We start from the raw sequence: 10,603 nt of genomic DNA, 5'->3' as shown, positions 1-10,603 counted from the left end.
GAACCGCTGCGATATAATTCAGCAAATGAGACATTAGAGCCGTGATTATGACCAGAGGATGTCAGCAGAAGACGTGAGTGGGAGCTAAAAATGCAGAAAGCTGGAGAGCTGCTGACAGTAAACGCCCAGGACCAATGGCCAGATATGTGCACGTACATGGTTAAAGACCAAAGCAAGGAAGAGCAATTAGCCAATAAATGAATTAGGGCCCTGCGGACGTTCTATTGTCATCTCAAATCATTTATCTGAACCCTCGTCTCCTGTCTTCAGAAAGCACTGTTGCCTGTGTCCGTAAGTGAGAATGTGCTTCAATGTGCACAAGGAGGTTTGGTTTTCTTCTGCCTTCCATCACAGAGTGGGGTTCCAGATCAAGAAATAATTTGATATTGTAACAGCTGGAATCAAGGCGTGGGATCTGCCTTAAGGAACAAGTGATTCTCGCTCCTGATGTCACTCTAGCCCGGACCCAGATTCATGGATTTGCTAATTGGCATAGCCACTTTATAATGACAATAGACAGAACGTTACGGAGTTGGTGACACTCTTTATCAGCAAGTCCCAATGGTTTACACGGAGAAAGACAAGGGTTGCACCTCAGTATGAAATACAGGTACAGCTTCCACTGCCCGTCATAATCAAATCACCCTCCTCCCATTAGCTATTGCATTCTCCCAGATTCTTAAGTAAGAAAGGCCGATCTATTTGTTGTATTTTCAAGTTTTCAAAGTGACAAGTCTGAGAAGGCAGGTGGTCAGATGGTTCCCCCACGTCCCTTTCCGCTATAGAGTATGCCCTCTTCCCTGGGTCCCCTCAGCTGCTGTGCAGACTTTGGCCCTGCTCTCTGGCCAAACAGACTGCCTCCCGGGCGTGGGCAGAGGGTATACAGAGCGCTGGGCACGGGCAGCACTCATTGAAGGACCCCCAGTACTGAGGGCCCCAAACCGTTTTACGCTCGAGACGGGCACTTCGGATTCTAAAGGTGATTGTCAAACACCTTGGACCGCCGTTGCTGTGCTCAGGGGACCCTCCCCAAACCCGAGTTCTACAATCAAGCAGACTGCCAGTGCCTGGAGTTTATACTATAGGAAAGGCTCGGGAGCCCACTGCACAGCGCTTGAGAAAAATACCCGAGAAGGACAAGGGCCGACAAACAAAGGGAAGGATAAATTATGGAGGGGAGAGAAGAGGCTCAGAGCAGCATGGGGCAGAGAGGAGGAGCCTTCCCGAAGATGACTGCCCATCCAGACGGCACAGCTGATAAGTGACATGATTAATGGCAATTTAAATCAATTGCACTCATAATTTTAAAAATACATATTTATGTGGCTTTTAAGGCACATCAAACCAAGAAAGTATCCTAGCTGCTGTGACCAGCTTACCCAGAGTTGGGGGTCAGGGAGCAGGGCTGGTCTACCTGCATCCCGCAAAGCAGAAGGTTATGCAGCTGCTTTTCCCCTGTTTGTCATTTGGGGGTTTGATAAACCACACCTCGCCCACCAGCCCCTCCTAACTTTTACTCTATCCCCAATAATGAACTGTAGAATAACACACCTATAAAGCTGTCCATTTAGAGAAAAATCCAAATCAAGGAGTGCTACTCATCAACTCTCAGAGTCCTAATCAGCCGCTGCTAAGATTTCTATTTTTTTCTCTCCCAGTTTCAGGAATCAAAGAGGCTGTGTGGCCACAGAAACCAAACTGCCTATCAAGGATAACCTTGCAAAGTCCCCCAAAGGCAGGCGCCGTGGTGATACGAGGCCTCCTGGCTGCCCAAGTGCCTGGCTTACCTTTATGTCTGGCAAAATAGCGCCCCAGGATGATGAGCAAACACAGCATGGCAAACACCACCACGGCCACGACGCCGCCAATCACGGCGTGATCCACTGCCCTGATCGCGCCTTCTTCACCTGCTCGAGAATCTGTTGAAATCAGAAGAGGAACAGGGATGTAGAGGGTATCATGAGACACCAGTAGCCCTGGCGACACTGCCTCCGGGGTCAGAGGTCACCTTCTTTCTTAATGGAAGAGTCAGAGAGAACAGTCAAGACGGATCAAGTTCCACCGAGGGGACCTGCTCAGTGCTGCATTGATCTGTGCTCCCCTCAAGGCATTTCATTCTAACCAGCATCGGATGCTAACGCATGTAAACAAGCTTAGGGAGCAGGGAGAGAAGAAATAGAGCCTGTCCAGTCCTGACCTGTTCTTGGCATTCCCTCTCTCTGTATCCAGCTGCGGATCCTATTCAGGAGGCCGACCTAACTATTGAAGGGCGCTCAGAATAGCACCTTCAGGCCGTAACGGGAACTGTGGAGGGCTGGCTGGAGCATCTTTCTAGAGATGCCCAGGGACTTATTCCCTGCCAGGCATTTGCACGGGAAAAGTAAGGAGCTCAAAAGCCCCAGCTGCCTAGAGATAAAACAAGGATTAGGGGACTAGAGGCAAGTGACATACCTGCTACATTTGGGATGTATGAGGGAGTAAGCCTCAGTCTAAAAACCTAAAAACCTATTTCAAAAAAGACAGCGAGGAATAATTGTCCATTGCCACAGATGGTTTTTCTTTTATTTATTTAACACTTCACGATGCAATTAATTTTCCTTTATAAGCATCACTCCCTCGGGGTGTCTTCTTTTGACTGGGGAACACCTCCAAAGTGAACCCCGAATGAGCTATGGCCATGCAGAATGGATGTATGGCCGTGTAAACAATTTTAATTTAGGAATGTGTCTACATCACCCCTTGCTGAAATCCTAATGGCACCCGAGATTTATAATGTAGTAAAAAACAATTATTCTCCCGTTGATTAATACATTAACATTTTGGAGTGGAAGCTAAACCATTGTCTTTTTTTTTTTAATTGAGTCAAGTATGACACCTCCATTAAAATGACTTACTAGCTGCACCTTACAATTTAAGCACAGCAGCAACAGAAACGGTAAAAAACTTTTAACTTTACATGATTTGTGAAGTCATATGTGAAGGATTTACCATTTAAATCTTTCAGTACAGGAAGCACATGGCCTATAAATCTGTCCTCGTAGCAGTTGCTGGACGCCTAAGAGAAATGCATTTCACCAGGAAGACGGAGAGTGCAAATTCGAGTCAATTTTTAAGAAAGATTTATCTCTGTCTCTCTCCAAAGAACAGAGCAAATCTCTGAAGCCTCCACCTCTAATAATATTTGAAGTTTATCGATCAAGTGTACAGATCCGTGACAGCTAAAGGTAATGGTGCTCTTTTGAGCCGAAACCTGATACAACGCTCTCAGCAGGAGGGCATGATTTACACTTTCTATCGATATTTCCAATTCTGCTCTGAGATTAAGTACTGAAGGATGTGGGGAAATAACTCGTGACTGAGGGTTCCATGAAAAGTGCTTCAATTAAGAGTTTAAATTAAAAAATGAAGTATTTAAAGTATTTCATTAAGTTACCTTTGAAAGGATGACCAAAAAAAAAAAAAAAAAGAAAGAAATCCCAAATCCAAACCCAAACAGAAGTGCCAAATCAGAGGCAGCAGCGGGTCATCCAGGACAACAGGGTGAAGGGAGTTTAATTGGAGAATGGAGATGGGTTGGAGGCGGAGTGCACTGCAGCCAATTAGCCCACTCCGTGATGTGTGGGCCCCTCCAGCCACATGTCTAATAAGCTCCACTTGAAATGTGGCAGAGTGGAATCTCCCTCCGCAGCCCAACATGCTGCCTACTGCAGAGGCAACAGCCTCTGTGTCTTGAAAGTCATTTCAACCAGGCAGAACTCAGCTACGGAAACGTTTTTTTTTTTTTTTTTTCTTTTAAGACAACAGAGCTCGTTGAAGGGGAACGTGCCCTGGAGGGTGCCCCTGGACACGGGGTATCTGCTGCAGGATGGTGCTTTACACGCTGGAGACTCTCACCCCAACTGCACATGTTCAAAATTGCTCACGGGGAGACCAAAGTCATGGAAAAGCCAGAAAGTTTGCTTTCCTTAGGGAGCTGACAAAATAGGGGACCTTGTGGGAATGAGAATTAACTCATCTCCAGTGGCCATGAGCTTCAGACCTATTGAGAGATAAGGCTCTTTCAACTAAGGCTCTTTCAACTAACTCCTTGTGTCTTAGAATTGGGTGAGAAAAGCAAAGTGATGCCAGCTACTGAGCAGCGGGGAAAGTTAGGTACAAGAGGCGAGAGGTGAAGAGAGGTCCCATCCCAGGCAGACGGAGGGGAGGGAAGCTGCCCCAGCATAGGCTTAACCCACCGGGGGAAGCACTCCCCTGTCCTCTGTTACAGGACTGACTTCTCCATGCCTAGGCACAGGAACATTCTAGAAGCCTAGGAAAAGAGAGCCAGAGAGAGAAGAGGGGCGAGGGAGGGAGATAGGGAGGGAGTAGAGATGAGGAAGGAAGGGGAAGCTCTGTGATAAAGAAGAACCAACCAACCAACCTCACAGGATACATATCTGTGGGATTAATTTTTCCAGCCAAAACCATTCTTTTCACCTCTGCTCCCCACGAACTCAGAGCTGAAGAGGCTCAGTGCGGTTCTTTCCTCCCTGCCCTGTGCCCGCATTAAATACCTGGGTTCTAGTTATCTTCCCTACCCTCAAGGACATACACATTTTACAGATACTTATTTATAGGGGTAATCTCTCCTGCTATCTTCTGATACTCACTTTGATCAGAAAGTTTACTACCACCAGTGAATCCCTGAGACATCTTTCCTGCCTTCAGTTACTGCAGACGGACCCAGAAGGTAAGTGATGCTGAATTTACAGGGCACAGTGTGGGTTGCAGCTCTGCCCCGCCTCTTCCCACCCCTGGTCCGCCCCGGGGTTTACTGCAGCGGGCACTGATGCAGTCCTGGCCATCCTCCAGTGCCTGGCATGGCCTGGCGTCCGCTATGAAGAGTGGCGCTGTTTCCAGACCCGTCTCACTCCTTTTTGTGTGTCCACGTGTGGGTTGGGTGGGGAGTTTTTACAGTGCCGTTGATTGGTCCAAGGTGGTGAGGGGCACAGTTGAAGGCTGGTTACCTACCGCTAGATGCTGTGGACTGGTGCCTGGCTCACTGCACGAAGCAGTAACACAAGATTCTACACAGAGAGGCACCGGGCTGAAGGAGTAGGATGCAAACTGGAACCCAGGGTAGTATCAGCCACCAACAGGAGCACAGCTCTGACAAAGTCCATCGGCCGTGTAGCCTTTCCTGTTCTGCTCACAGAGCAAAAGCTCCGGCCAGTTCCGTGAGCGATTACCTCGAAGACAAAACCCTGGGAAAGTCTATGACTTTCACCATCATCCACAGATCCTTCTCTTGGGGTGCAGACCCTTTCCCTCAGGTCCCATGAACTTGACGGGGGACATCCTCTCCAGATTTCGGGCTGCTTTTCTGAATCAGGCAGAGAAGGAAACCTACAGATTCTACAGCTGTCCTCAGCTCCTACACTGAAAAAATCAACATTAGCAACATGCCCGATCCTCAGGCAAGTGGACAGCTCTTTGGTTTAGAGGGAGTGTTTTCCTGTCTCTAAGAGACACGATTGCTCCTCTCTGTAACGGGCGTAACAGTGTTCGTCCTGCTGGGACTTAGCTTGTCCCCATCACCGCAAAGAGGAAAGCCACGTTTTGACTTGGTGTACATTTATGGCACAAAGGTTATTCCAGCCTTGAAGAACCAAGCAAGTTTGGGTGACACATTCCGAATGGAGTGTGGAATGCCATCCCGGATCACTTCACACGGGACTTCAAGTAACTGAGGCGTTGTTCTTCCATGAACCTGATTTTCAGGGGGACTTTGTAGATGCTGGGAAGTGTCAACTCAGAGTTGGGGCACAGTCCTTCCTGCCTGCACTGTCCTGTGCTGCAGCCCCGTCTAAGGCTCTAAGTGTAACACGAGACTCTTTAAGGACAGCTCAGTCAAGAACTGTTTAGTATTCGTGAGTTAGCTCTTCTTTGGGCCAAAAGCTGGAACAACTTGGCTCCAGGTGAGGGTTTACGGAGCTGCTTGCAGAATGCTAAGTTGGCTACCACTGCTTGGGTCACAGCTTCAACCACATGGGGTTCCCATTAGCATCTTAGAAACCGCCAGGACAAGAAAATTCAAAGACTCTCCCAAGAGTGATGCCCCAATCTGCTCAGTTTTCTTTACTTTGGGCCAGGTGGCCTGGCTTGATCCTTTCCTCGTGGGCAATATGCAAGGGGGAGTTCTGAAGACGCTCGTTCCTTAGGGCCTGACAAGAAAAGTGACTGCTAGTGGAACTTCAGCCTCCTTCCCCTCCCTGCAAGGGCTTCCTTTTCTCTGCTTGTTCTTACTCCTCAAATGACTGAGTGCAGGGTCTCCGGCAGTCACGCTGCCTAACAGATCCCGGTTGCTATGGCTACTTTACCACCTGGCACGGGATGCCTGACATAAACTGCCATGTGAATGCCTTAATCATGGATCTGTGAAAAGCCTGGGAGGCTCTGTTGCCCGAGGCAGAGATCCGTGGATAGCTAGGGAATGGCCAGGATGTCCTAGACAAGCTCCTGGCAGACAGCGACGTTGGCAGAGGGGCTGCTGAGCAGACTGCCCACTGCAGCTGCAGCCGGCCTACCTTCAGCCCAGGCGGACACTAAGATTGCCACCTCGGAGGAGCTGAAGTGTGATTCAGTAATACGGTTCAAGCACATGGCGGAGGGCGGGAGGACCACCCTGCCTTGGCTTTCCTTCACCTTTCAACCCACCCTTGGCCTGGGCTAGAAAGCACGTTTAAGAACTTGGGGAGAGCTAGACACTCCCCTTAAATGCACATACTATTTTTAAACAAAGGTTATAAACTACCTGAGGTCTCATCTTTAAAATTAATACCTAAAACATAGAGGAGGTTCTAAGGAGATGGGTCTTCCTACCTCTATTTATTGGACAATTCATATGTTCAACCTTCTGTAATTTCTCTATCGATGAATAGCTGGGAAAAAAAGTGAAACTGTTGACTTTTCACAGCAGTTCTGTCACTTGCTTTAGTTCTAGTCTTTTTCCTGGGCTGAGGTCTGGCTAGACAAGTCAGTTTAATTAGAAACTTCGAGAAGCGGTGTTGATGGTGGAATCGCTGCCCCCTGCTTCCTAGGGCTGTAGGGATTAGTCTATTGCATAGGAAGCTTAATGACTATGATGTCATTTGTTACTTCTTACTAGAAAGAAAGAAAAAGCCTGACAGTGGATTTTCCACATCTGACCTCAAAGACAAAACAAAACCAAGCCGCAAACCTGGCACCATCTGCAAACCGCAGCTTCTCATTCTCATCACCTATTGTGGCTCCCGCCATGGCAACAAAAATAAGTGTGCAATTTAAAAAGCACAACTTTATTACTGACGGGGAATAAACTGAATGGCATGCGCTGACAAAATGCCACATTATTTGCTAATCCTAATATGTTATTCTTCTTTAAGATTTGCTTTTCTCAGCAGCAATTCAATTATAGATGCTACAAATCCTTCTGACATTTAATTCCCTCTTGTCAGAGAGTAGTAAATGTATACAGTACATGCACAGCTTTCCCATTAAGATGTTAATATATATTGGAGCACACTAGCCTCCGTGCAGCATAACATTTCTTTTCTGTCTTCTGAGAAAGTGGAAGGGAAGGAATAAATGTAAGGCAAGAAAAATCATGAAGGTTCTCATACAGCATCCCAGGCATCTGGGACTAGCCCTTGGCTGCATCTCATTCTAGCAACGTAACTGCAGCTATGCTATCGTTTCAAAGGAACTATGTTAAGCTACTTAAAGGAAAACTGCAGTCATCATCATCATCATCATCCTGCCACCCAGAGCTCCGCAGGCATTCACTGAAATCAGAAGTACCGCACACAGGCTCTTAAGCGGGTTACTGCCTATGTTATCCTCCAGAAACAGGCCCGAACAGGAGATGCAGTTAGAGTTAGGACTTCACATCCTGTATGGCCCGCTGGAAAGTGCGCTGGACTTGCCCACAGATCTGGCCTAGAAGCTGGGCTTCACTGCTTTTCTGTGAGACTTCAGGCAGGTCAATCAGCTACTCTGAGCCATGGAACACCATCATACAACTCACAGGGGTGTTTTGAGAGGCCAGTGTGTCACTGAATATGAAGGGGCCTCTCTGGGCCAGGGCTTGGCATACCATAGGCACTCAAGAAGTGTCTGCCAAGTTGAAATCTGCTATAATAAAGACTACAGAGGGCTTTATTCCAGTTCCAATCACTGATTCCAGGCAAATACTTATTAGCTCTTTGGTGTAAGGGTCGTACTGCACACTCAGCATTGTTCTCACTGGGTAAGATGCCCCATAGACACTAGCTGAGTTGAAGTCACCAAACCCCTTCTTTTCATTTATGTAGAATGGCACACAGTGTGACTGGTGGTCCTGGGTGGTGGTCAAGGCTGTGAGCCTGGCGGCTGAAGGCCACCCAGTCCAAGTTATCACTCAGGTGTACCATTTAAGTATCAGGATATTAAGCTCTTGCTGTCAGCTAAACATGAGAACAAGATTTTTTTGTTTTTTAGGTTGATTTTTCTCCCTTCTCAAGTAAGTTTGATTTTGTTAATGTAACCAACAGTGGAAATGACTTGATGCAACAGGGTGCAAATCTTCCCAAAGACATTAAGCATCACCAAAGAGACCACAAGGCACACTCCCGAGTCCTCTCTATTCATCTAACAATAACAATAAGGACTTAGAAGTGTGATTGCCTTTTCCATTTTAAGCAACAGGAAGGCACTGAGGATGAGACTGGAGTTTTCCTTAAAGGAGTATACATCTGATAAAGAGAACAGGGTTGTAAAAGTATTTCTAAACATACATTTCCCACTAGAATCTCTCTCTGGAGAAAGATGCTTCAGTGGACCTCAGGCATTTGGGGGTGTGAGGATGGATTAATGAATATGGTGAAGTCACCCCAAAGCAGTGTCCAACCTGTAGAACTGGAATTCATATTTTGTGTTGTAGCCTGCCAACTCTTTAATTTGGAGGAAAATTTCCTATTTGATGGTCTCCTTCCTCCCCATGGGGGAAACAGCAGCATGTTGGATTATGGGAAGATCTGCAATACCATGAAATTCAAACTTACATCGTGGTGGTAAAGTCATGGCCAAGCTGCCAGGGACCCAATATGATTTGTCAGTCCACTGCCTTGTACTAAAAGGAATTTTAAAATAAGGTAATCTACATGTTTTTTGTTTTTTTTTTTTCTTTTTCTTTTTTTTTTTTCTTGCGTTATGCGGGCCTCTCACTGTTGTGGCCTCTCCCATTTGCGGAGCACAGGCTCCGGACGCGCAGGCTCAGTGGCCATGGCTCACGGGCCCAGCCGCTCCGCGGCATGTGGGATCTTCCCGAAACGGGGCACGAACCCGCGTCTCCTGCATCGGCAGGCGGACCCTCAAGCACTGCGCCACCAGGGAAGCCCGGTAATCTACATGTTTTAACCTTCTGCAACTCCACACTTTCCCATGGCATTTAGGACCGTCTCAGTGGGAAATCCATCCCATAATTTAGGAGATCAATGGGACAATGGCACTGAAAACATCTGAGCAGAGTTTAAGGTCCCCTTTGAACGGGAAAGAGCGTGATTCAACGCTGGAAGAGATCTTTCCCGGTCGTCAGCACGTGGCTCTGTACCTGATGGGCTCTGGAGAGCCCAACTTTCCCTGCTTCATTCCTTGGATGCACAGTCTGAATCGAAAAGCGTCCAAGAGGGAAAGAATTCCCAAGAAGATACCAGGGCAAAGGAAGTGTGGATTTCACAGGGGAGGGATAACCACTTTAAACCTAAGTCTCGGGCTTCCCAGTGGTTGAGAGTCCGCCTGCCGATGCGGGGCACGTGGGTTCGTGCCCCGGTCCGGGAAGATCCCGCATGCCGTGGAGCGGCTGGGCCCGTGAGCCATGGCAACCTAAGTCTCTGTTTCCTGAAGAGCCGGGAAGACCCATATGTTTAAATCCTGATTCTGTCTCTTGAGTAAATTATTTAACCTCTGGAGCCCCAGTTCCCTCATTTGTAAACAACCCCTTCCTTAACAATCTCCCAGGATTTTCATGACGATCCTCCCATGGCTGGCTCATGCTCACCTCTTGGTCTTCCTGTCCCAGTGGCCTCCCCTGGTGAGCATTTCTAAGCTACCCTCCACCTCTTCCCAGCCCCAGTCACTCACTTTCACTTTACCCAGGTTTATTTTTTCCCACAGCATTAGTCTGACATTATCTTGTGTTTTGAAGCTTGTCTCCCTGACTAGAATGTAACTGCATGAGGGCAGGATCCTGGCACGTGAAATCCAGGGCAGCTCCAGCCCCTAGTTGGTCTTGTTCACTGCTGCATCCCTGGTGCCCAGGCCTGAGCCTAGCACACAGGAGGGGCTCAAACAATTGTTGAATGAATGCGGATCAAATGAGATCATGTGTGTGCATAAGCTTCCTGAGCGGTCAAATACTATACAAATACAAGCTAAGTAAGACCTCACCTGCGATTTAGGGGCCAGATCTTGAATTTGTCTACAAATTCAGTCCAGCTGGTTTTTGATGTTTTTCTATATCATCATCATTATTAATACTAGCCTAACAAAAAAATGCAATTGCCTATTTGCCAAGTCTGGGCCATACTTTACGTGGGAGCCAGTAGGG

General features: G+C 47.5%; 1 protein-coding gene across 7 annotated transcripts in view; it reads right to left on the bottom strand.

Moving 5' to 3' along the window:
• CADM1 (cell adhesion molecule 1) overlaps positions 1 to 10,603 on the bottom strand; it is a 343,095-nt gene that overhangs the window by 7,653 nt on the left and 324,839 nt on the right. For all 7 annotated transcript variants that reach the window (XM_007461864.1, XM_007461860.1, XM_007461863.1 and 4 more), the window contains one exon: positions 1,788 to 1,919. In XM_007461864.1, the coding sequence (XP_007461926.1) occupies positions 1,788 to 1,919 (132 nt within the window). The remainder of the gene's footprint in view (positions 1 to 1,787; positions 1,920 to 10,603) is intronic.

The sequence above is a fragment of the Lipotes vexillifer genome, unplaced genomic scaffold (genome assembly GCF_000442215.2).
Source record: "Lipotes vexillifer unplaced genomic scaffold, Lipotes_vexillifer_v1.1 scaffold931, whole genome shotgun sequence".
Taxonomy (NCBI): Eukaryota; Metazoa; Chordata; class Mammalia; order Artiodactyla; family Lipotidae; genus Lipotes; species Lipotes vexillifer.
Note: the sequence above shows the minus strand (reverse complement) of the source record. Positions and strands in the feature narration are given on the sequence as shown.